Consider the following 24,927-nt stretch of genomic DNA (forward strand, 5'->3'; position numbering starts at 1 on the left):
TCTCCTGTGGAGTGGTGGAGGCTGTAAACTGCGGGGAGAAAACTATTTGAGATTCATTGGACCGGTATCACGCAGCAAGTGCTGGAGTTCCAGTTCTCAGGGGGCAATTGGGTGTCCAATCGGTCCTAACATCAAGGGCGTCTCCTTGTAAGATGGCTCCCTCTGCTCGGTGGCGGTTGCTGAGACCAACACTGGTCCGCTGCCAGTCTGTGCCAGATGTCAGCGTTGTTGGCCGGCCCTAGGTCTTTCAAACAAGTACCTATCCGTATTTGGAAACTTACCGGTAGTGTAGTTCTTCGTTAGACTCTTTTGCGTCACAGCTGAGAGGTTTCTAGTGAAGGATAGCTTCGAGGTTGATAATGTTCGGCTGGAAGCAACAGGTACGGTAAACGACGTAGTGCTGATTTATACCTAAGGGGATAGATGGCTTGCCTTGACTCAGGCAGCAGGAGCTTCCAAGCTTGTTGCGATCCCGTCGGGCCAAAGTACATAACTACAGTACATAAAGGTACCTTGCTTTCCATGGAAGCTTTCTGGCTTGTATTTGGACTCAGTATAGGCTAGGTCATCAATCTACAGTACATAGAAATACTACTGACCTTACTTGCCGTTATCACGACGCCCATTGACCCTCCATCAGGCCCGCTGGGAGGCGGCGAAGTCGGATCAACGTTGGTCGACAATTCTTCGTCCGGTTAGGTGACTTGAAGGTAATAGTTACACACATGGTGCTTGGCACAATAAGATGCGTTAGTTAAGCCGCTGTGCTACCGTCTCATTCATATCGTGAACCATCAGAATGGCTCGTGCACCAGGTGTTCAGTTGGTTAGCTAATCTCAGCAGGGCAATTCACTAACGTTAGTCCTCCCCTGGGCCTTCTGCCCCCAGTCGTCGGTCGCGCCTAGAGCCCATCCCACAGAGGTACTGTACAGTACAACCAACCCGGGCCATCACCTTTTAAGTCAATCATCTCGCTTGCGCCCTCAACGACTTCCTGGGCCGCAGAGACGTCCTTCTTCTTCTCCGTCCACTTAGCTAGCCATCGGCAGGTTTTTCTTCGCCGATTCAATCGGCTGGCTGCTTTTTGGGCCCAATTAGTTCTGATACCATTCTGCAGCCCGTCGCTCGAGACAGGCCAACGCATCGTTGGTCGTGTGTGTGCTCGGTCCTCCCCCCAATCGGCCTTTGCGCGCCAATTTCCCGCCGTGCACCCGACCGCCCGTCACGGCTACGCTCAGCTTCTTTCGCGACGACGATTTTCATTTCTCTTCGAAGACGCGTCTTCGATAATTGCGGCCCGACAGATTGAGGCTGCGAGAAGAAGGTGGCCCAGCGTCAAGGAACTGGTGGCCAGATACCTGAAGACAGGGGCTGGGCTACGCTGGAGAGCTCCAGGGTCCGCTCTTTTAGAATCAAAAGTGGGTAGGTCGGTTGACTTCAAGCACGCGGCTGCGTTTCGCACCGTGATAATAGCACAATCGCGGCGACGGCGTTGGTGTTCTCAAAGATTCTGGTTTTGCGCGGTATCGTGTTGAACTGGCGATCCGCAAGGTGCCCAAGCATACCCAACTGCCTGTCGCCGCGCAGTGACGCCGAAATTAGACTAATCTCGCGATGCTTGCATCCATTCATCCAAGCACCCCATGCTAATGCTTTCGCCGCAAGGTTTCGAGTTCAGCGACTCTACCGGTGCCAACATCGTGACACAGGATGGCACGGGGCGAAGACAAGCCGCAAGCGGCTGCTGAAAGTTCGAAGGAGAAGGACGTCCTCATATCCGAAGACGGGGCGTCCGCAAAGAAGGGCCGCGGTCTCCTGTCGGTCCCGTCAAGGTCGTCGTCCCAAAGAATTCAGTCCTCCACAGCGACAGGGCTGAGCGGTGCCACTGCCAACGATCCGAGAGACAGTATTGGCGGACACTCTAAGGAATCCAGAGGAAGTATGTTTCAACGAAATCGCAATGGTAGCGCGTCTAGTAACCATTTAGGTGTTGGAACAGGACCAACAGCGACTCCCGGCGTTTCAGAACCTAGTTCACCTGCACCTGGGTCGCACAGGAAGAAAAAAGGCGGGTTGCTCGCTTTGTTTGGCTGCTGTGGTGTCCCGGATACCGCCAACGGTCTCGATGCCGAACCTGACGTCCCAAGCCACAAACTCGACAAGATTCCAGCCCGGCCCACAACCGCCAGCCGGAGAACAGCAACGCCGTCTGAACAAGCCTCTGCGAGCAAGACCCATCTCTCCGAGAAGGGGCCAAGCCAGCAGGTATCGCCGCCTCCGGGGCCGTCAAAGAACGGGAAGCGGATCTCCGCCACTAGCACTCAAGACCAATCCACTGTCGGCGGAGAGCGGGATACCGAGTCCAAGCAGACGACGCTTGTGAGCCAAGGCTCAAGCAACCCGCTGATCTCGGTGGAGCCGCCACGCGCGTCGAATGCGGATGCGGAGAAGGCGGAAGAGGCGGACGACAAGGATGCCGAGGGCGATGTACCTATGATGGATGTTGGCGACAGGCAGCAAGGAACGCAAGGAGCCACGGCAACGGATGACGAATCCCTTCGAAGAGTTCCTCCTCCGCCTCCTGGGCCAGTACCCGCTGTTCCTAACGCGCCGTCAAGCACATTAATCGAAAGTCCTCCTGTCTTTGCCCCTGACCAACCTCAAAGATTTCTCTTACCCCCTCAGGCCCCGGAGCTCAAGGGTCGAAAATGCCTAGTCCTCGACCTGGACGAAACGCTCGTTCACAGCTCTTTCAAGGTAAGCCTCAAACGCCATCTGAGTCTAGTGAGACCCTCGCTGACCGTTTCCAGATCCTTCACCAGGCCGACTTCACAATACCCGTCGAGATTGAGGGCAATTATCATAATGTCTATGTCATCAAACGGCCGGGCGTCGATCAATTCATGAAAAGGGTTGGCGAGCTCTACGAGGTTGTTGTGTTTACCGCCTCGGTTTCTAAGGTACGGCACACCAAAACCTGAGCAAATTGCCGCGATGCTAACTGTGACACTAGTACGGCGACCCGCTCCTTGATCAGCTGGACATCCACAAGGTCGTTCACCACCGACTATTCAGGGAGAGTTGCTACAACCATCAGGGCAACTATGTGAAGGATCTGTCGCAAGTCGGGCGCGACTTGAAGGACACAATCATCATCGACAATTCGCCAACATCATACATCTTCCACCCGCAACACGCGGTTCCAATCAGCAGCTGGTTCTCAGATGCTCACGACAACGAGCTACTAGACCTCATTCCCGTTCTTGAAGACCTCGCTGGCCCCAACGTGAGGGACGTCAGCATGGTCCTGGATGTCACTCTCTGAACAGTTACCTTCTCTTTGTTTTTGTTATCCTATTCGGCTTTCCCTTTTAACCATGGGCAACAACCCCACGGATTGCTGAGGCCCGCCAAACAGCGAGGTTCATTTCGGCAGACCCAGCAGATGCTGCTGCTCAGCACACTGCGGAGATGCTCCAAGCTTTGTAACACTCTATTACAGGGTAGCGGGCTGGCAGACATTCAAACCTGTCATCCAACCTGAGAAAGGAGCCCTTGGTCCTTGGGCTAAGTAAAAGCTACAAGCCTCGGAATAGGGGTGAGGGAGGTTTTTGGCCCTGGGGCCAGTTGCGCTCTCCAATTCTTTCTTTTGGAACCCTACGAGGGAAAAAAGGCGGAGGAGTAGAAAGCAAGGCTTGGGCTCGGTTTCAAACAGAAAATTATTTGGGAAATTCCGTTTTGGGGAGTTTGGTATATGTTCGGGCGACGGGTTCCCCTTTTTCCTTTTCCCCTTCCACATTTCCTTGTCATCTTAGCGGAGCGAGAACAGCGGGCATGAAGGCGGGCGGGCAGGAAAGCAGACAGCATCTGGCAAATCTCAGCTGTTGCATGTTTCTCATCTTTGACTGCTCTCAGATGCTGTTCCTCCCTCTGTGTTATTTTCTGTTGTCCTTTTCCCCGCACATTCACCAAATACCCGTCGGCCTTGCCCATCTGTTTACATACATTGCCTCCATGTACTAGAACCCCCCTTGAAGGGTGTCATCGACATTTCGCCCTCGTTTTACCCGTTTTCCTTTTGTTGATTCCCCGTTACCCCCATTTTATTAATTTTATTTTCTGTTTTACACCACCTATTTTTTGGCCGGATTTTGTTTGTCGCTTGCAAGGTTCCAACCTTGAGATATGTCTGTTTGATCATACCATATCATACCATATATACTTGTATACTGAGTTCTTCCATTTGCTTTCGTCACCTCGGCTTTCTTTCGCGGGCAGGCAGGATCTCAAAGAACCCATAAGAGAGGTTTTCTTTTTTCTTTTTCTTCTGCGTGGTCTTGACTTTAGTTTCGTCTTGTTGCCGCCTTGGGTTTATTCCTACGACATCACAGCAGCACACAGCGAACGGTTTGCTTACTCTACGCTGTTACTGCTGGTTGAGGGAAGCGGCAAGCAAACGGTAGTTAAGGATGGAGGAGGGTGGAAGTGATGGGTTGAGCGAGGGGGCTTCTGATTGAAGGGCGAGGTGATGGGTTGTGGGGGATGGATGGACGGCTGGTCGGGTATCTTTACCCCTGGTCTGGCTAGATCTAGGAGTGTGAATTGATGACGAATGTTTCTCAGGAGTGTTGTGCTCCAATCTTGCCACTCGTGATGTGCTGATGATGTATGGAGAGGTCAAGAGCCCAGGTATAAACGTAACCAGAGGGAAAAATATCTACCTACACCATTAGATCTGCTCCCTGCCAACAAAAAAACTGAGACTGCAAAACCACTTTGGGCCTCTATTCCCTAGAAAAGTATCAACAAATAGGGAGATTCAATCCCCGAGATCTTCAAAGACCACTTGAAATTAAATATGGGAGTAGCTAGCAGTTGAGTGCATATTCTAGGATCAGAATTGCAGCTATTTTGTATGTGTTGTTGGGAATTCAATGTGGTGGTAGGCCATTTGCAGTCTCAGTTTTTTTGTTGGCAGGGAGATCTGGCAATATCCTCCTCGACTTCGAGTCAGGATAAAGTCGATGGTTGGGCATGTTGCTTGGGCCAAGCACGGAAATGGATGCATTGATGATGTTGTAATGCTCTACAGAGTAATAATAATAACTTTCAGGAATAATCAAAGAGGGTGCTCATATTGCCCATGCCTCCTGATATGCCCATGTACTCAGCTAACACAATCATTTATCAATTGCTCTGCAAATTGAAACCACCGCAAGAAAGTTGGAAATCCTGAGGGAAACATGTGAACACTGGATATGCTGACGGGGCTGACAGTGAAACTTGATTTGTCCCTGGCGTGCCTGCTCCTGCTGGAGACAGGGCCTAGAACAAGCGGACCCACTCTCTCCAACAAAATTGTTAGCGCCAACCTTGAAGCTGCAGCTGCGGCTTTCCACCGTGGCCTCAATTGGGCGCACGGATCAGCTTGTCGACAATTTTGGGGACGACGTGGAACTATCACCAGCTTTACCATCCCAAACCACCACGCGACCGTCAGCCAACGCCTTACGGATACCCACTAGCCATTCATTCATTCTCTTCGACAATACTTGATTCTTTTCTTCCTTCAACCACTACTTATCTGATACCCAACAGCCATGGTAATGCCCATCCTCCAATTCCCCAACCGCACACACCCACACCCACAACCTACATTGCCGCTCCTTCCTATCCTACATATCCAACCACGATCCCCAACACAAACAAACAATCAACTGTCTCAGACCACGTAACTAACCCACAATGAAACCAACCCAGTCCTCCCCACGCGCCGCATCCCCAACCAGCCCCGCGGCAGGCGGTGGTGGTGGCGCCGGCGGCAGCAGCAGCAGCGGTGCCGGCACAGCTCTGTCCCCTGGCGTCGCCGCTGGGCGGCCCTCGTCGCCGCCCCCGCCGGGTGGCGCGCGCACAGCCATCCGCCGCCGGGCCGCCGCCGACCAGAAGGAGAAGATTGCCAATGCACGCCCCAACAGCACGCGCGCCGCGGGCGCCGGCGGCTCGAGCAGCACCATGCTCCGCTTGTACACGGACGAGTCGCCGGGGCTCAAGGTCGATCCGGTTGTGGTGCTTGTGCTGTCGCTGGTGTTTATCTTTAGCGTTGTTGCGCTGCATAGTAGGTTGATTTTTTTTTTTTTTTTTTTTTTTTTTACTCGCTTGCTTTGTTCTTCGCTGTGTCCCTCCGCGACCTTTCGCTCTCTCCCTCTGTTACTCGGAGTCGGGGCTTGAACTAGGGGCTCGGTGTTGGAGGTGGCTTTGGGGACCACAGGTTTTGCCAACTTGGGGAATCTGCGGGCTGCGAATATGAAGGTTCAGCTGGCTGACTTGGTGTCTTCGTGCGCAGTTATTGCCAAGATTACACGCCGCTTCTCGAGTTAAGGCGGGAGGTTGACCGACTGGGTGTCTATACCTCGGTATCTCGGGTGTTGCGGTACTTTTCACGACTCGAATTGGCCCTGGGCGAGCCGGGCTGAGATATTGGGATCTATTACGCGGAGCAAGACGTTTCGGGGAGGCAAATGAGGCCAGCCTGCTTCCGGTGGTAGAAGGGCGGAGCATTTATGGTGTTTTGGGCTGTTGGTACGGGGGGACGATCAGCTGGGGATACAACAAAAGCAAACCGTTGAGGGGAGCGCTGTCTGGCGCTGTCTCATGCCGTCAGTGATTTGGACCTGATAGTGCCCGGCGGCCGAAAGTCCATTCGATATTTTGTACGATATATCTTAATGGGGCACCAGTTGGGAGAATCAAAGGAGCTTCTCCCGCAAGCTCTCAGACATATTGAAGCTAGACCCCATTGTGACGGCTGTCAAAGACTACGCGAAGACCGCACTTGGATTGTGGAGTCCAGGCCAGCGAGGGAGTGAAACAGGAAAGGGTATATAGTTAAGGTCTTGCGCAAGGTAAAGCAAGTTAGACTCACCACAGGGCGTGGTCCTGTGGCCGAGTGGATATCCAGCTAACTATGAAATCGTTCTGCGGTTTCGTAGGGCGGGAGGTCATCGGTTCGAGTTCTGTTTCGAGGTTCTTTCTACAGTTGAATTCTTCAAGCTGCAACTTGAAGAATCTTGGAAGGAAGGCGCGCCCCTTGAACAGTTCTAAGAATGATGGCTTTCCCGCCCGAGCTTTATGCCGTTTTCTTTTGCCCCAGTTTCAACGGCTTTCCTCTTCCCGCCTTGAGCAAGATCTCCATCGACGGCCGGAGAGTGTCCGGGTCGGATATCGCGTCCACCGTAACCGCCAGCGCGATGCGGTGGGATCTATCGTGACCTTGCTACTAGTACTGTATCTGCGGGAGTGCAAACAGAGGAGGCAGTGCCTTGAGCTGTCTGCAAGATCGTGCTTAGGAGTACTCAAGCTGCCTAAAAACGGAAACTCGGGAATCCTATACAGAGAAATCGCAGTGCGTCGGATCCCATGAGGATGCGTGCCTCTCTACACTCGATGGTAGCCTTGGGTCTAGCTTCGCTATGGGGTGAGATCACGGTGGAAAATCGTCAAGCAGGATGAGTGGGATATATCGGTTTGGATGTGTACTCCTAGGCGCTTCATACAAGCCCAGGTCATCTGATCATCTCACCAGACTGCCATGCTAGATGCCACCCCCAAGCCGTCAGGTGGCTAGGTTTCAGGTTGCCCTGAGCTGACTGTAACGATGTTGTACATACAATACCTACCTATGTACAGTACAATACACATTGGTGCCTGTGCTACTGATCTACTCTTAAACACACCCCAAGTCCCCAACCCTACAATACAGATTTCCAAAGGCTGCCAGTTAAGCTCGGCGAATCTCTCGGCGTTCTCCCCAACCTGTTCCAAGAAGCGGCCCGGGTTGATGGGAAGCCCGCATCTTGTGAAACCCATGCATCCATCAATTATCCGGATATCTGTGCCGGTTCTTGGCTGCGTTACCGGTTTGCTAGAATGTGGCCTTTCGCGGACGGTATAAACCTACGGCCCTGCCATGTGGTTAGGCATGCTGTGTTCTCTGCTGCTCAGTGTAGGTTTGCTCCAACTTCGCCCGAGGTTGAGTGCAGCGAGTGAGGCTTTTAATGTCTCGGAAAGGTAAGTGCCACAGCAGTTCGTGTATCCGAGCCTAAACAAGCCTCCTCGCCATCGCCAGGTCACGGGCGTCCTGCACAGTACGTAGGGCTAGACAGGTTTCGTCACCAGACAGCGGATATGGTGCGCTGAATTGGCACACCGAGCAGCCAACAATAACATGTATGCATATGCACATATGTAGTGCTACCTGCGCAGTATTATGGGCGCTTCATACATACCTATGTAATTACACTTATAGTACTCCGTACATACAGTATGTGTCGGCTCTGAATACACCTGCTCCGTCTTCTTGTTGACCATTGAGCGCCAGTAGTTGGTCATTCTAGATATTCTTACGGGTAGCTTACATGTAGTGTAATGTATGCCCTCGCTTAACGTCCGTCGTAAAGAGATGCATGTCTCACCGGTCCGGGGTGCCACGAGACCATTCCCCAGATGGCAGGCAGAGGATCTGAGCTGCGTGCCCAGGATCATGATCGTTACAGTTCCCGTCCAGTAACGTACACTGTACCGCATGGTATGGTATGGTATTTATGGTATTGTACCTACGAGGACATACAGTACAATACAATACGGTCCACGGACTCGGCTGCATCTGGCTTGATGAATCGCAGTACGATGGCAACACTCTCGCTGGTGTTGTGGCCCGACGATATATACGATATTGCAACGGCAAAGACATGATTAGTCTGGCCCTCGTCAGGGTTGGTAGACTGACGTTGACGGGAGGGGTTCACGGAGGAAATAGAAGTTCGGCATCACTTGTATTGTAACCCATCAATTACAGTGTTCCTGTTTCTGACCCAAAATCTTGGTGGGAGCAACTCGGCTCTCGGCTCACACTTTTTAACAGAGGTTGCCTACCTCCTCGACCAAGATTTAATTGAGACTGCAAATGCTCACCTAGCACGTTCAACCATCAACAACCCATAAAAAATAGCTGCAAAACTGATATTAATGTTAGAATTCTGCTGTCATCAATCCCCTATCTAAATCGAAGCGTTTTTTAAGATATGGGAAATTGAATTAACCAGTTTGTTGATCGTCTTCTTGGCGTACAGAGGTACAACTCGGTTTTGCAGTCTCAATCAATTCTTGGGCAGGGGGGGCCTACGTTATAACTTATACCCGTACTCTGCCTCAACAAAGAAAATGCCCAGCTTTCCAGGTCGCTGACAAGCTTAGGGTCAGGAGTGCTGTGAACGTCCGTTCCAGAGCTACTGAAAGGCTGTCATGACTTAGCTGATACGTTATCTTCTCCAGCTCATAGCTTGTGCCACTACCGGTTTTCGAGTTCAACTGAGCTGAGTCGATACTCCAACAGCCGTGCTTGTTGAAGCAGGGGCTCAGCTAGCGAGTCACGTATAATAGGTCAAGCTTGTCTGTGACAGGATTCGAACCTGGTATTTACCTGTCTGGCACACGTATGTTCTGCTATCCTGCCAATACACTCATCATCGCGATCTGTAGTTCTGTACTGTTTGCCAGCCTCGAGCCAGCTCACTCTAGTGGGTGTCTAGTGACTACCTGGTCAACGAGGTGAAAGCAAGCTGACTACGTATGCTTGGGTATGGTAAAACTGAAAACCCTGCTTGGAAGCTTTCAGCAAACAGCATGACTTATCATGAGGTGGCGATTTTATCCTTTCCTTCTAAGCTTACCTGAGCTCTCGTCCTTCTTCCAGTACTAGCACCTGTAATGTCAAGCACAACCACATTCAGCATGATACTGAAGGCATACGCCACAGGCAGAAATTGCCGCTCTAAGATTCCGGAGTGCCCCAGATCAGGATCTCTGGGACCCGGAAACTCCCCACTTCAAGATTGTGGAACAGCTTGACGGGAAGCGGTTCCAGGGACCGCTCGGGCACTAGGGAAGTTGAAAAACAGCACTTGGCTGTTTTTTTTCTTGATCGATCGAGATGTGATCATGTATGTATCGCACCCTGGGGTTTACCTCAACAACTGGGTGACCATTTCCCCCATAACTATCATTGGCTACACCAACAGCTGTTGTGGTGCACGGCGATGTCCTTAGGTCCTCTGTGGTGTGCAGAATCTGGTTGGCTGAGGCGCAAAGTCCTGCCAGCCATGCCAGTCATACCACGAGGATCAACGGCGGGCGGAAATGCGGGGGTGGAATGAGAGCATTTGAATAGGTACATTACAGTGACGTACGTATGGAATATTACGATACGGTATTTTGACAGTCTGGCCGTTAAGCTTGGTCCTTCCCAGCCTGCACATGGTTCTTTTGAGAGAGGATTCAGCATGGAAATGCGATCGCCTTTGCTGGCAACCTCGTTGGCCATGGGTGTTGTCGACCTACCCAGCAATTTTGCCGATATCCATCTGCCCCGGAGCGGGGCAGGCGAGCTAATTCACGCCGCTCCTGGGGAACGTAATCCGACCGTGGCCGGGGCCAGCGGTTCACCACACGTCTCCTTTTTCTGGTAAAGCTTAACAGTGGACCCTTGCCGCGCCACATGTGTGGAATTATTCCACCCTGGGCCTTACCACAGTTACCAGACGGTGGAAACTGGCGATTTCTTGGGATTTCTTGGATCCAACAGTTTTCGAGCAATCTGAGATTGGTGGAGCTCTCCCCAGGTGGGACCAGACCCCACCCAGTAACTCTTCTGGAAACGGGCTGGTTCCTTTGGGGTTACACTTGCAGCACTGAGCATGATTAGCGTACTGTGCTTGCAACGATTACTTCGTACAGCACCCATGTACCTAAAGTACAGGAACCACTGCTCTGGAGGTCGGCCTGCATACCCTCCAACGTCCTTCGCTCGCGTATTTTCGTCGCTCCTTCGCCGCCACCACAGCTGCCAATCTGCCGTCCGATCCTGTTTACGCATCGCATTCACTTAGCTTTCTGCGAAGTTCGTTATTCGTTATTCGGATGGTTGACATTTGTAGCGGGCCTGCCCCAGACTTCCCCAGCCAAGCAGCGGTCCGGGCGGAGGCTGCAACCTGACGGCGCCGAGAACTGAGTGGATTGCGCGACTTGAATCCTGTCTCCACGGCCAGTCTTGCGCATACCTGTCCATCTCGAAGTGCCAGAATTGTCAACGACAGCCGACTCTGCCGAATGCTTCATCCCATCTCGCTCGATCACTTGTCCACGTCCTCCAGACTTAGCTTGCTCTCTTCTCCAGATTATACCAACATCGCTCGCCCTGCAGCTTTTCCGCAACACTTCCCCCGCCTGCCGAGTGACGCGCCGACGGTCTAATTTCCGCGGCGCTCACAATGGCGGGGTTCTTCCAGAAGCTCATAGGTGGTGGCAATGTAAGTCGAAGTAGCCCTCCGTGTCTGGGGGGCACCGAGCCTGAAGGATGCACACCCGACGCCGGCCTTTCCTCGCCTTCCCGCTGCGTGAACATGATCCACGGCTAACAATTGGTGTCCTAGGCTGTCTCGAAACCAGATAACAGTGCCTCGGTCAAAGGCAAGAAGGACGAGCCCCCTCAAGACCTAACGCCGGTAGAGAAACTCTTGTACAATGCCGGTCCGATCCGGGAGGATGGTAGCGACAAGTTCTTTGGTTTAGAGAATGTAAGGGGCCACGCCCGAGAAGCCCCGGCCTACACGCATGAAGAGACTAATGACTATTCCTCGTCTAGTTTGGGAGCACCTGGTAGGTGTAGAACTACCCACCTCCGCCAAGCGAGGCGACGCGCTGACTGTCGTATGTTTCAAGTTATTGCAACTCGATTGTACAGGTGCTATATCACTCGGAACATTTTCGAGAAAATGTAGTCAAATATCCACCAGTCTCCCCCAGCTGGACAGAGAGAAAGGTCAACGTCACCATACGGCCTCCTCCGCAGGCAAACGGAACTGCCGCCGGCCCTGCGAAGGGGCAGCCGGCCACGAAGCCCCGACAATCCTTTAGTGGCGGCCAGCTAGCTCCTCCAGTACCACCTTTACGGCCAGAGGACAAGCCAGACTCACCCGAATACAAGAAGAAGCAGGCCATGATAAGGGGCCCAATACTGGAGCTTGCGCAGGAGTCTAGCGAAGCCTACGGGATGCAAGAGTGCACTTTCACCTGCCTCAAAGACATCTTTATGGCACTCATCGAGAGCCAATCCAGGACAGGCGTGCTAAGCCCCCAGAGATTCCTCGAGATTTTCAAGCGTGACAACGAGGGTTTCCGCAATTCAATGCACCAGGACGCTCACGAGTTCTATGGAATAGTTCTCAACGACGTTATTGCCAATGTGGAAGCCAATGCTAAGCGCATGCAAGAGCTAACCGAGAGCACGAGCGGAAACGGGCATGCCGTGTCAAACGAGACAGCGCCATCGCATATAAACACAACATTTGGGACTGGAACACCAGGAACAGGCTGGGTGCATGATATATTTGAAGGCGTGTTAACCTCAGAAACGAGGTGCTTAGCCTGCGAGACGGCATCACAGCGGGACGAAACGTTTTTGGACTTGTCAATCGATCTCGAACAGCATTCTTCGGTTACGGCATGCTTGCAGAGCTTCTCTGCCGAGGAAATGTTGTGCGAAAGGAACAAGTTCCACTGCGATCGCTGTGGCGGTTTGCAAGAGGCCGAAAAGCGGATGAAGATCAAGAAGCTACCCAAGGTCCTGGCGCTGCATCTAAAACGGTTCAAGTACACCGAGGATTTCACCCGACTGCAGAAACTCTTCCACCGCGTTGTCTATCCTTACCACCTTCGCATGTTTAATACGACTGACGATGTGGAGGATCCTGACAGGATGTATGAGCTTTACGCAGTTGTCGTGCACATAGGGGGTCAAGCAGTCCATGGGCACTACGTCGTCGTTATCAAGACAAAAGACCGCGGCTGGCTGTTGTTTGATGATGAGATGGTAGAGCCGGTCGACAAGAACTTCGTCCTGAACTTTTTCGGAGACAAGCCTGGGATGGCATGTGCCTATGTATTGTTCTACCAAGAGACGACATTTGAGAAGGTGCGGGAAGAGATGGATGCCGAGGGCCTGGAGCAAGTGAAGCTGGCCAGCCAGGCAGCAGAGCTTGCTGCGAACGCTGAGCAGGTCAACGGCGCAACATCAGTTCCAATCCTCAAAGTCAACACGCAAACCTTACCGCCGGCGAGCGAGAATGAAATCCTGGCCACTGTGGAACGTCCAAGGTCGACTCCCAATGACATTACCAGCCCAGCTCAACCTCCGCCGCCGCTTTCTGAATCCGAAGCACACCCCTTGATCGCCGCCCCGCCTCCTGCACCAGCCGTCATGACAAAGGCAGACGAGGCAGCCACAGTACCGCCGAAGACCAAAGAGGAAAAAGCACGAGAGAAGAGAGAGCTCAGGGCCCAAGAGAAAGCCCAGGAGAAAACACGGAAAGCGGCAGAGAAGGAGCGGGCGCGCCTTGCAGCACAAGAGCGACAGGAGCAAAACAAACTACTACGCGAAGCATTAAGAAGCGAGCAAGACCAGCTTCAAAAGGCTATTCGGGAGAGCAAGCAGACAGCGGCTGACGAGGAAAAGCGGCACAAGACGGAAACGTCGGATGCAGCCGGTCCGGAACGGGGTTCTGACAATCACAAAAACTCCAGCTCGGGGTTCCTTAGCCTTGCCGACAGGAGTAGGAAGTCAATGATGGCGCGGAAAAGCTTCGCGTTCCTCAAGGTCGACAAGGAGAGGGACAAAGACAAGGCCAAGGCCGACAAGGGCGACAGGACGGACCGCAGCGAGGGGAGCAGCGATAACAGGAGCGACCTGGCCGATAGCAGCACGACGACGACCACAGGAGCGGGGGAGAGTGCCTCGCACAACCTGCACGCCCAGAACGGGACCGGCGCCCGTACAGCCAGCCCCTTGCCGGCGCGGCTAGGACCGCCCCCGCGGTCCGACACGGCGCCGGCGGCCGTCGATCGGCTACTTCCAACCCACAAGGACAAACCGCCGCTCATGGAACGGTTCAGTTTTGGACTGGGCAGGAAGAAGAGCAGCAAGTTTTTGTCTACGTCCTAGGCGGGCAGCAGAGCCGGAGGCGGCGGCTGGCGGGTTCTCTGTTGCGGAATAAACACTCGCACAACAGAGGCGGATGTTGACGATGCTGGCGCCATCACGTTGCTCTCTCCCCAGTTCTCCCCTTGAAGGGTATGGCTCAGCGCACGAACAAGTCTTGCTCTTGAAGTGGATGGATGCGTTGTGTTTGAAACTATGGCGCTGTCTTGGATTGTACGATCAAGCGGACCAAACTTAGACTTGGGGATTTCTGGGTATGGCATATACCCCGACACACTGCCAAACCCCACCCCCCCCCCCCCCCCCCCCCCCCCCCCCCCCCCCCCCTCTCTCCCTTTATGCGAGGGGTCTTGTTACGTTTGGGTGGTCTCTCTTGGCTATAAAAAGCTTGGCGGATAGCATTCTTGTAATTGAATATTTCTGTTGGAGCGGCTGACGTCGTTGTCATTCATTCCCACGATGATTGGTACCAGCATCTCTACTGTGCCTCGCTAGTGGTCTTGAAATGGATACCGGCCTATCTCCAGTTGGAGAAGAACCAACCTGGAGAGTTGTTTGCTCTAAACCAAAGAAAGATTAGGATGTGCAGAGCGTAGTAGGGGGATTTGTTGTTGTATTGTGGTTGCTATCAACGAGATGAAGAGTGAGGGCCCGAAATTGGCCAGTTATTGTGGCATGCGAGTAGGTAAGCAGGGCACGCGCACCAAGCACATTTGGTGTACTTGTCGGTCAGAACGCAGCCTTCTGTTGAAGCTCCTCGGTGACTGTAAGACGGTAACCATGCGCGAAGGTAGGTAGTGAGCGCCCAGGAGGCTCTTAATATAGTGTCCTTTTGTTTTCTGTTGTACTTTCATTTTATCTTTCGTTATCCCCTTCCCAACGCCAGCCATACCTAGAAGAAGAGAAACCACTCGTGTGAATACAGCGCAACATCAGGTAGGCAAGAGCGGGATAGGATATCCCTCAACAACCGCTCAGCATGCATGCCAGCTGGGGCTGACTACCCTATTATACCCTAATCTCGTCCATACCCCCTTTCCTTTCCTTTTCAGCGCCCTCGCACGCCACGTTTCCTATCCGTCCTCGACAGACCCGAGAGCAGCTTCAGAGAAATCACACTACCGAGTATAACACTTGGCGTGCGTGGGTCTTCAACCAAGAACAAGCTCGTATACTATAATCAACGTGTTGATTATGATCAGGGGTACTTCCAAGCAAGCACAAAACAGTCAGTGTTTAGTGACAGCAGATTGCTTGTTGTTATAGGTCTAAGGGGGGTTTGGTTTGCATACTCCTCATGACAGTCCGCACGCTGGCAATCAGCTGTATGATTTTGTATTTCACGCCGGTGTCTGGTTCTTGGCCAAAGGCGCGGTGGTATGTCGACGGGGTGAGGGAGACTGTTTGTTTGCAAAGTATTGCGGCAAGGCAAATGTAAGCGCTCGCTCGAGATCCAGACTAGATTTATTTATGATCCGGGGGTTTCCGTTCTGGTGAAGTTGGAGGACGGGTCAGGTAGTTAACTGGGTGAAAGTGATGGTGAGTTGGAGGGGAGGGGGACCAGCGGTTCGCTGGCTGGCACTCCTCGGAAAGCAATGCCATTCCGCTATCTATGACGAGGGCAAGGGCAACGGCGATGATGGGGAGGGACATCTGACTGGCAGTCGAGCAGCAGCCAGCGGAGGGTGGGCAAGCAAACGTACCGCGCGCGAGGAATCGGTCTTCTGAGGGGATGCAGATGGCGTTGAGAAGGAGGACAGTGACTGACGCAGGGGTCAGTCATTATGCGCGCGGTGGGTGCTGGTTGTCTTAGTATGGCGTACTGTAGAGCAGTTTTCCTAGGATGGACATCTTGACTAAGTAGTCCCGGCTCGAGGGCGGTTTAAACCGTCGAGCAAAGTCGCGAGCCGCTGTAGTCTCTCTTCTCTCGTTAAAGGTTCCTCCGGGTTGAGTTGGAGCTAAGGGCCGCCGTTTCCGTGATAGTTTCGGGTTATCGCTCACACCTGGCTTTCCTGGCACGTGTGATCTCTCTTTTGTGCGGTTTTCTCTTCCAGAAGTTCGCTCGCGCTGCGCTTCCCGAGTCGTTCTGTCGTTCTCCCGCGCCAAATGTCGAGCAAGTCGGCGTCCAGAATCGCAAGCTGCTGTGCTTAAAGGTGGCCAGAGCTTACGGAGTACGAATGCATGGCGCATGTGGAATTGTGGATGCTGTTGGAGAGCACGGACCAATTGAACTTCCGGCAGGCAGCGCTCAAGAGTCAAGACTAGGTACCCGTGGTACCCTTCAATATTGTTCCCCTTTTCCGTTCCCCTTTTCTGTCTGTCCCCCTTTTCTGTCCTCCTTTTCTCACTGAGAACATGCCATGAACTCAACTATGGTCTCAAACACACTCTAAAGTTATCACGTCACCAGTATCCCAAGCATAACATCAGAGCAGTCCAGCCCAATGTAATTGTTTCAACTCACCACCGCTAGGCAAGATGGTAGGAACTACCAAGTACTTCGTAGTGCTGCAAAAAACAGACACATGCTCATCAACGACGCCTGCAAAGTATCGTCTTCCCAAAGCAAGCATGCAAAGCCATGCAGCAAGCCAGTAGGCAAGGACACACAAAGCGAGGCGAACCAAACAATCCCCTGAGCAGGGCAAATCTGTACGTGTGTAGTATCCCATATGCGTCTTTTCGAAGGACGTCTCATCCATGAATGAGTATCATCCAAATCTAACTAAATCCAGGCCAGCAGAAGAATAGACTCTAGCCTTCAATCCAATCCAATCCGATCCAGTCAGTCAAATCCAAACCCATCCATCCCTTCCGGACCAACAACAATCACCACCCAGAACAAGAAACCCACGTTTACAAACCCAACCCAAGAACTAGAAAACGCCACACAGCTTGCACATGTAACCAGGGGAGTCTCCCTATCTCCCAGCCGACCAAAACGATCAAGTAATAAACGTGTAAACTGACTGAAACCAAAACGCAAACCAGAGTCTCATAAGCTCAGAGCAGGAAAAGAATGAGGCCGTCATATGAACCCATCAACCCGCCAATCCAAAAGTTGCCATGCCCGCCGGCCCATGGTATTGGGGGGGAATATACTATAATGTTTTTGAAGGCGAAGAGGGAAAGCAATAGTGGCGCATGAAACGAGAAAAAACCAAGCGAAACGAAGCGTGGGTATCTATCCTATCCATATCTGCGTGCGTGTCCGTGGGTATCCGAATTAGGTAGTTCTGCCCTTACTCAACAAGCCTTGCTGAGCGGTGATGATGAGGAGGATGATGACGATGGCGTTATTGACGGGAAAAACACAGTCCAAGAAGATCATCGAGCTACGTTGTACTCGTTTCATCTGGCGCTGGCCCGGCAGGTGGCAGCTGCTTGGGCAGATTCTGGGAGTTGACCGGCTCGTCAGGGAGCGGGCCATACCGAGCCTCATATCGCTGGAGCAGCGCGAGCTTCTCTGCAAGGGTACCCAGCACCTCCGACATTGGCGCGCGCAAATCGTTTAGTTGCTTGATAGCGTCGTGTTTCCTGACAAGGTGCCGAACGGCAAGGGTAGAGACGCAAGTCTGGATGGGAGTTAGTCCTTGTCCGCTGATCGTGTGTGTTTGGGTGAACAACATACCTCAATCCTGCTGACCTGATGCTCCATGAAGTTGATCAAGAACCGCTCCGTTACCTCGCCGCCCCGCTGCTTCATTCGTTCCAGGAGCTCAGTCTCTGGCGGCTGCAGCCCTCGTCCGCCAACCTCTTCCAGCGTGCTGCACAGCATCTCGAGCCGCAAAGCCACCTTCCAGAGGGCAAAAACCTCCTCGGGATTGACTGCCAGCTGACTATCTGGGCTGAGCATAGCCGGTTTCTCCTCAGCCTGCTGCGCCCTCTCGTGCAGATTGTGCAGGTCGATTCGGCCAATGAGCGAGTGGGGATAGAGCGAGTAGATATACTCTGGGTTCTCGAGCCCCTTTAGCTTCTTCTCGCCCATGTCCTTCACTTCGAATCCTTGGCTGCACAAAGAACGCAGCTCGTTGCGGATGGCCTTCGCGAAACCGTTGTCGTCAAAGGTATCCTCGTTCGAGCTTGCCGATTCATGATAAGTCTCGAGACACCGTTGGATTTCCATGATGAAATCAGATGACACTGTAATCTGTCCGCCATCGGCGCACGACGAAATCCGGCTCGCCTTGTTCACCATTGGGCCGTAGTAGTCCATGCGCCGGGTCACCGGGTCCGGCTCGGCTAGCGGCTCGCCCCAGTGAATCCCCATGCGGACCGACAAGCCTCGGAAAATGAGCCTCTCATCCCTGTCGAACGTCGGCTGGCAGCTGACCGAGTTGAGCATCTCGGGAGGCCAGTTGACCGTTAGAAGCTGAGTCTGGACAGCAAAGCACCACAGGAGTGCCGAAGTGGCAGTGGGGAACGAGACCATAAATGCATCTCCTTCCGTCTTGACCTCAAAGCCGCCGATGCGTCTGAGCTGGCGGCGCATGACCTCGTTGTGTAGCTTGATGGCAGATCTCATGGCCTCGGGGTAAGTCTCCCACAGCTGAGTCGAGTTCTTGATGTCCGTAAAGACGATCGAGATCAGACCAGTCGGGGCGGGGACCTCAGCCTCGAGCCGTTGCAAGGTCGAGTCTAGTGGGCCGTCTGACCTTCCCTTTCTGCCCTTCCGCGCCGGAACCAGGATGCTGGACTCGTCTTGCGGTATATTGAACCACGACATACTCTGCCCTCTGTGCATTCGTGAGCGCTCACGCCGCCGCTTGAGATCTGCAACACTCAGCATCATCACCATGATCTTGTTCGAAGAGCCATAGGCCATAGCGAGATCCCGAATCTTTTGTGCGGCCCGCATCAGGTCGCCCCGCTCCGAGCGGGCCACATCGACGACAAGTCCCGGCGATAGATATTCCCACACCTCCCTAGTCGCCATCACAATAATGTCGTCGGTATCCCCGATCGTATGGTGCTTGATATGCGGCGCTGCTTGCACAGAAGGCAGGAGCTCCGCGTAGCCAAAAGCCCTAGAGATCTCCAGGAGGTCATTAAGCCGCCCGTTGCGCGAAACCCAGCCCCCAGCATCTCGGATACGCGAACGTTCATGAGGATCCGCAGGGTCGTGTTTCTTAGTCAGCATCGTGTACTTGGCATCGCCTTGGATGAGCATGGCTTGCACGTCGCCGACGTTCGCGACGTACAGCTCTTGCTCTTGTATGTACACGATGGTCGCAACGCCACCCGAGTTGAGATCTTCCTTAGTCAGGACAACCGAAGCTGTCGATCCGCGGTGAGTAGTGAGAAGCGACCTCTCCTCCAAAGAATTCGTGCAGGCCACAGTGATGAGGTCCTTGTTGAGCGCCAAGAAGGCACGCCTCAAGGCGTCCTCAGGCGTCTCTCCCAGGTTGGATTTCAGTTCGCGCAGCTCATGGGCAAAAATGCGACCAAAATTCTCGTGCAGATACTTGGCGATCCTTGAACCTCCGGTGCTCAACGCTTGACCATCGAACAAGCCCAAGAGTGTTTCGGAGTCGGCTGAGTTGAAGCGAGGAACCACCAGATCGACCGTTGATAGGTGCTCGTTCTTGCCGAGCGTGTCGGCCATGCCGTAGGGCATATAGCCCGCCAGCGAGCCCGATGTTCTGACACGGCGGTCTTCGCTTTGATCGGGTATGCTAGGCTGCGTAAGAGTCACGTCCATCAGGCCCAAAACACGGAGATTCGCGAGGCGGCTGAAATCGGTGTACTGTTCGCGGTTCTGTGCGACAACGCTGGGAAAGGACTGCTTGATCTCTAGCCGTCTATTACCGGAAAGATTCAGGTACTTCAGGTTGGGGTTGAGGTTCCAGTTCCAGTCATAGGGGACATTGGCAATGTTATACTTTAGTGAGTTGCTCCCACAGTCCAGCACCGCCAGCCTCCGTGCCCTGGAAATGTCGGCAGGGAGGTTCGTGAACTTGTTGTTGTTGATGTGTAGCGTTTGCAACGGGCTATAGTCTTCCAGGTCATCGGCCGGGAGGGTCGTCAGGTCATTGCCTGAAAGGTATAGCTCTACGAGCTGCGGCCAGCTCTTGATGGAACGTTGTGGCATGTCGCTCAACGCGTTGTATGAGAGGTTCAGGACGCGAATCTCCGGGAGGAGGGTTATTTGCTCAAAGACGTCGTCATCCAGCTGATTGTCCGCAAGGTACAAATTCCGGAGAGAGCCAGCAAAAGTGTTGGTCATCAGAGCCGAGAGACCAGAGTCTTTTCTATAACCCGCGGTAGTCGGTGTACTGGTGCTGCTCTGGGTCGTGCTTCTAGACACCACAGACGTCTTGCGGCCACCCTTGCCGTATAACGACACCATTGATCCTTTTCTGTCAGCCCCGCCAGGAACAGGCGATGGGCCGACGCTAAGGAGTGTACTGGAAGCCTGACTGGGGCGTCTGGAAGCATCTCCGTTGAGCTCTTCGGCGCTCGGCATTGGGGAAAGCGCACGCTGTGTCCCAGATACCTTACTGGATAGGGAACTTGTTGAGCTGCCCGCCTCTCCGGGAGCCTGCGGTGGCCGGGACGCAGGTTTTGGAAAATTATCCATGACATTGGAGGATACGTTGAGAGTTTCCAGCTTGTTGGCCCACCATAACTCCATGGGAAGCTTCCGGATGTTGTTCGCGTGGACGTCCAGCACCCGCAATTCGGTGAGGCAGCCAATCTCAGGAGGCAGCTCGCCTACAGAGTTGTGCGCTATGCTGAAATGCTCGAGCTTTCTGAGGTTTCCTATTTGGTTGGGCAACGACACGAAGTAGTTTCGGTCGAGGACTAGCCTCTCAAGGTTCAGCATGTTGTTAAACGACTCGTCGATGCTTGCCAACTGTGCGTTGGATAGATTGAGGACCTTGAGCGTCGGGACGGGTGCTTTGATCTCGAACTTTGTAATAGGGTTCGAATTAAGCTTCAAACTTCGTATCCTTTCGAAGGTGCCGACAAACTGAGAGATGCCATTGTGGTCGGCAGTGAGTATTTCCAGCTTGGGAAGCCGAGAGATCACGTCAATGTTGGATATAGTGTTATATTTGATGTCCAGCTCACGAAGGCTGCTCAAATTCACGAAAGAGCTCGGAAAGGTGCCGGACAGCCGGTTGTTAGTGATGACAAACTTCTCCAGATTCCTCAGCTTCCCGATAGTGTCTGGCAGAGAACTGATGAGGTTGAAGCTGAGGTCCAGATCGACGAGACTCTCCAAGTTGCAGAGGAAGGCAGGGAACTTCTCCAAGAAGTTCGAAGAGATATTCAGCGTTCGCAAAACGGAATAAGCACCGAAATAGGCGGGCAAATCTTTAAGCCGGTTGTTGGCCAGATTGAGCTTGAGAAGTCCGGTGAGGCTGCCCAGATCTGCGTGCTCCAGGTTGTCTAGGCGATTGTTCGACACGTCCAGGTACGTCAATTTGCTTGCTCGGCTCAAGCTTTGTGGCAGCTTGCGGGCCTCGTTGTTGTTGTATTTGATATCACGTAGGTTAGTGCAGGCTTGGATGAAGTCGCGCGGTACATCCAAAGAAAGGTTCCTTGACAAATTGAGGGATATGATCTCCGAAGCCCTTGAGTAGAGTGGAACCGGGATTGTGATGAGATTACGGCCGGACATGTCGACGTGGCTATACTTTTGTATGCGGCCAAATCCCACCTCGTGCGAGACCGTGTGGAAGTCGTTTTCCCTGACCGACAGGAAGAGGAACCGGCACAGGTAGCTGTTGTCCTCACGGCCAATGTCCTCTATCCTGTCCCGGTCCACATATCCGACCTGCTGGAGCAACCGCTTCTGTATCAGCAGCGGGCGTTCGACAGGGCTTAGCACCCTAGTAAGCTCGTGCTTTTTCAGGACAATGTGATAGTTCTCAACGCCGTCTATCACATACGACTTCCTGACAATTTGGGCGACTAGGTCGGCAACCGTAGCGTCCAATGGCATCTGAAGTGTCGCGAAGGTACCATCTGCCCTGAATACGCGAATGCAGTATGGGCTCAACTTCTCCTCTGGCCGGGGCGGGCTCCCTATGTCGTCAGCTTCCGGAACGTGGGCCGAGCTGTCGTCCCGTTTTCCGCGTACACCCCAGCTGTCCGGGGCGTTCCACGCGCCATTAGGGTCGGTGGGACGGATGGGTAGTTTTTCATAGTCAAGGTCGTTCATGAAATCGGGCAACGGGGTCAACGGCGGCTTTTGGGTGATGATACCCTCCATGTTATTGAGGTTCGTGTCAAGGTGAAATATGGTACCGCCATTTTCCGTGTCCGTGGGGCCAATGTTCTCATCAACGTCGTCCCGGTGCCTGGCTGTGCGAGATTTCTTTGAGGAAAAGGGAAACTTATTGTTGAACGTTCCATTCCGCGAATATGCAGGGCGCGACCCGGAGACCTCACGGATTTCGGGCGATGTTGGCCATTCCGAGCCTGGCGTGGACTGTCCATCAGCAAAAGGGAACTCCCGCCGGGACAGGAGTGACTGCGATGAGCTGGGGAGTTTTCGAAGATCGGAGTCGTCCTTGTCCTTGTGTCTCCCGCGCAAGCGACTGAAGATGCCCTTTCCCGTTCTCTGTTGTCCCGGCGGTGAGGTATGTCCGTCGACACTGCCCGTCTTTGGGCCCCAGTAGCTGCCGCTTCCGCTCGGAGCCGGGCTCTGGGCACGAGACCTGGGGCCATACATGGCAGTAGAGCCACTCCGTTCCTTGGCGGTCGTCACTGCAGAGTCCTCCCTGCTGATGGATGGCCTAAGGGATCTTGGATCTTCGTTGCTCTTGTTGTGTCTGTGATGGTGTCCCGGTAAGTGCACGATTGAGTGGCCGGACCTTCCAGAGGAAGAGGTTTTCGGTGGGTTCGGCGCCGAGCTTTCGGTTGCGTAGCGATCACGATCCGGCCCACTGAGTTTGTCGCGCACTGGCGCTTCGCCGTATCGCGCAATGTCCTACGTTGCCGCGTCAGATCGAGGATGCGAAAATAGAGGAAATACTGCAATATGTCTCTACATGTGGGAAAGCATTGGTTCTTTGAAAACGCAAACGAAACGGGTGGGAAAATGTGGTTGCGAGGTCAAAAAGTGGATAATGAATGACACATACATCGGAATCCTGATACAGAAACGGCACGACTTCCGGAGCGGGCACCGGGGTTCGGGGGCGAGAAGCCGGGGAGGCATCCCTGCCGTGGTCGGTGGCATTGGAGTAATTGCGGTCCCTGTGCGGCCGGTTGTAGCTGTATGAATGCGAACGGTGTTCTTTGACTCCTGTGGGATGTCCGAGACTAATCTCAGATGAATCTCGCCCCGGAAACTCCTCGCCAAAGAACCCTTGCAGCTTACGATAGCCTCCTCTTGTGCCACTAGTTCTCGAGCCTTGGCTGCTTGCAGTCGTTGTAATACTCGCGAGGGACGGGCGTCTCTCGTCCGTAAAGTAAGCAGCATCGGGAGAGTCAGTGCTGCCCGCAGGTGTTTGTGATGGACGCGTTATGGTATGCCGGATGCCGGGGGATAGCTGGGAGGCCAACGAGAGGTTGTCGGTTGAGTCGTTGTAGAAAGTCGTGTGAATATTATCGGTACTGGCGGGAGCCGAGGAGGTGATGGTAGCTGATGTCCAAGGCGCAATTTGGCTGAGAGAGCCAGTGGACGGGTTGTTTTGTTGGTTGCGCGGAGGCCGGCCGCCACCCGGGTCTAGGATGGCCAAGTCGCGGCGGTAATCGAACAGCTCGCTCATGTCGCGGTCCCGCATCGAGGTGTTGGAATTCAAGGAGGCCGGGGACAGCGCAAGGCGTGACCCGTTGGAGGTCGGGGAAACCTGTTGGGGTTCGGATGCTTCTTTCAAGGACCTGGGTTGGCAGCAAGACGCAGGCACCCGTCAGTTCGTGTTGTTCCATAAGACGCCATGAGCTAAGAACAGGGAAGGGTTGGGCAACGACAAGCAGACCACTCATCAGGCTAGGGTGAGTGCCGTCGACGATGGCAGTGGCAACCAATGGCAGAAAAAAGGAAGCTCAGGCAGCTAGACTTCGTACTCACCTCACGAGATTGCCGCTTTCATCCGTCTTGAGGCGTGAGGGGGCCGCTCGTCGCGACCCATGCGGGGTGGATTTGCCATTGCTGCTGCTCGCGGCGGCGGCGCCCGGCAGAGGTGGTAGGGATGGAGTCGTGGGTGTCAAGGGCAGTGGTTTCGCCGTGATGCTGGATCTCCCGCTGTCGGTGCTGGAGCCCGTCATGGAGCTAAAGCGGGAGCTGTCGTCGGCCCGGGGCATTGTCGGAGAGGCAGCGAGCCGCGCGGGAACAAAGAAACCGTCTACCGTCTACCGTCTAATGGGCGGGTGCCATTCCACGTCTCGAGCGTTGGCAATGTAATCAAGTCATTGCTTGTATCTTTCTGTGTATGTGCCGTTGTCGGTATTTGCTGTCCGGGTCGTTGGCCGGAATGCACCTGGGATGATGCGATGGCATCGGCGATGAGATCAGGCGAAAAGTGTGAGGTGCTCGCTAATTAGCACACAGCGGGCGACGGATGGTCCCCGGGCTTCCAGGTTGGTGGTGGGCCTTGGGGTTGGGCCTGTGGGATGTTGGTGTGGGACACAGTTACCCATGCAGGTCTAGGCGGGCGGATTGAGTGCGGAGAGTGGCAGAATGCGTGGCTCGTTGACAGGGCTTCCATGACGGAGCACCAACCACCGACTTACACCACTGTACATACGAAACAGTACAATAAACCTGAGTTACCAACACACAGTCCGAACGTTGTGCAGCGTACTCTATCATAGCTCATACACTACAGTACTGTAAAGAGACTTGTCTGTCAATATCATCATTACTCGAATTGATTCTCCTATTGACAACTCCGCCGGGAGTTATGGTGATTGACGAACG

The 24,927-nt window shown here is 53.6% G+C and overlaps 6 protein-coding genes across 6 annotated transcripts; 4 read left to right on the plus strand and 2 right to left on the minus strand.

Annotated features, from left to right (window-relative positions):
• Positions 1-1,711: 1,711 nt before the first annotated feature.
• On the plus strand, positions 1,712-3,326 carry N656DRAFT_765226 (NIF-domain-containing protein; the record flags this gene model as incomplete). Its single annotated transcript, XM_064813389.1, has 4 exons — positions 1,712-1,940; positions 2,001-2,758; positions 2,812-2,961; positions 3,015-3,326. The coding sequence occupies 4 exons, from the start codon at positions 1,712-1,714 to the stop codon at positions 3,324-3,326; spliced, it is 1,449 nt and encodes a 482-aa protein (XP_064673795.1).
• A 2,202-nt stretch (positions 3,327-5,528) lies between these two features.
• Positions 5,529-6,732, plus strand: N656DRAFT_774435 (uncharacterized protein). The gene is made up of 3 exons (XM_064814269.1): positions 5,529-5,604; positions 5,762-6,116; positions 6,345-6,732. Exons 1-3 carry the CDS (start codon positions 5,602-5,604, stop codon positions 6,377-6,379), a joined length of 393 nt encoding a protein of 130 aa, XP_064673796.1. The 5' UTR covers positions 5,529-5,601; the 3' UTR covers positions 6,380-6,732.
• Positions 6,592-7,495, plus strand: N656DRAFT_231217 (uncharacterized protein). Its single transcript, XM_064808964.1, has one exon. The coding sequence runs from the start codon at positions 6,966-6,968 to the stop codon at positions 7,419-7,421; it is 456 nt and encodes a 151-aa protein (XP_064673797.1). The 5' UTR covers positions 6,592-6,965; the 3' UTR covers positions 7,422-7,495.
• Positions 7,496-11,325: 3,830 nt separating this feature from the next.
• Positions 11,326-14,054, plus strand: N656DRAFT_701001 (cysteine proteinase; the record flags this gene model as incomplete). Its single annotated transcript, XM_064810912.1, has 4 exons — positions 11,326-11,364; positions 11,488-11,631; positions 11,700-11,713; positions 11,777-14,054. The coding sequence occupies 4 exons, from the start codon at positions 11,326-11,328 to the stop codon at positions 14,052-14,054; spliced, it is 2,475 nt and encodes an 824-aa protein (XP_064673798.1).
• Positions 14,055-15,311: 1,257 nt separating this feature from the next.
• N656DRAFT_794556 (Yos1-like protein) lies at positions 15,312-15,902 on the minus strand (the record flags this gene model as incomplete). The annotated part of the gene is made up of 3 exons (XM_064817294.1): positions 15,312-15,451; positions 15,755-15,814; positions 15,875-15,902. 3 exons carry the CDS (start codon positions 15,900-15,902, stop codon positions 15,312-15,314), a joined length of 228 nt encoding a protein of 75 aa, XP_064673799.1.
• Positions 15,903-17,386: 1,484 nt separating this feature from the next.
• N656DRAFT_794557 (PP2C-domain-containing protein) lies at positions 17,387-24,311 on the minus strand (the record flags this gene model as incomplete). The annotated part of the gene is made up of 4 exons (XM_064817295.1): positions 17,387-17,626; positions 17,683-22,992; positions 23,147-23,888; positions 24,079-24,311. 4 exons carry the CDS (start codon positions 24,309-24,311, stop codon positions 17,387-17,389), a joined length of 6,525 nt encoding a protein of 2,174 aa, XP_064673800.1.
• Positions 24,312-24,927: the final 616 nt, after the last annotated feature.

This window comes from Canariomyces notabilis (assembly GCF_033297395.1).
Source record: "Canariomyces notabilis strain CBS 508.74 unplaced genomic scaffold N656scaffold_2, whole genome shotgun sequence".
NCBI lineage: Eukaryota > Fungi > Ascomycota > Sordariomycetes > Sordariales > Chaetomiaceae > Canariomyces > Canariomyces notabilis.

Coding starts and splice junctions, on each gene's coding strand:
- N656DRAFT_774435 (XM_064814269.1), top strand. Junction 6,117..6,344: donor TAGCGTTGTTGCGCTGCATA/GTAGGTTGATTT, acceptor CTTCGTGCGCAG/TTATTGCCAAGATTACACGC.
- N656DRAFT_231217 (XM_064808964.1), top strand. CDS start 6,966: ATGAAATCGTTCTGCGGTTTCGTAGGGCGGGAGGTCATCGGTTCGAGT.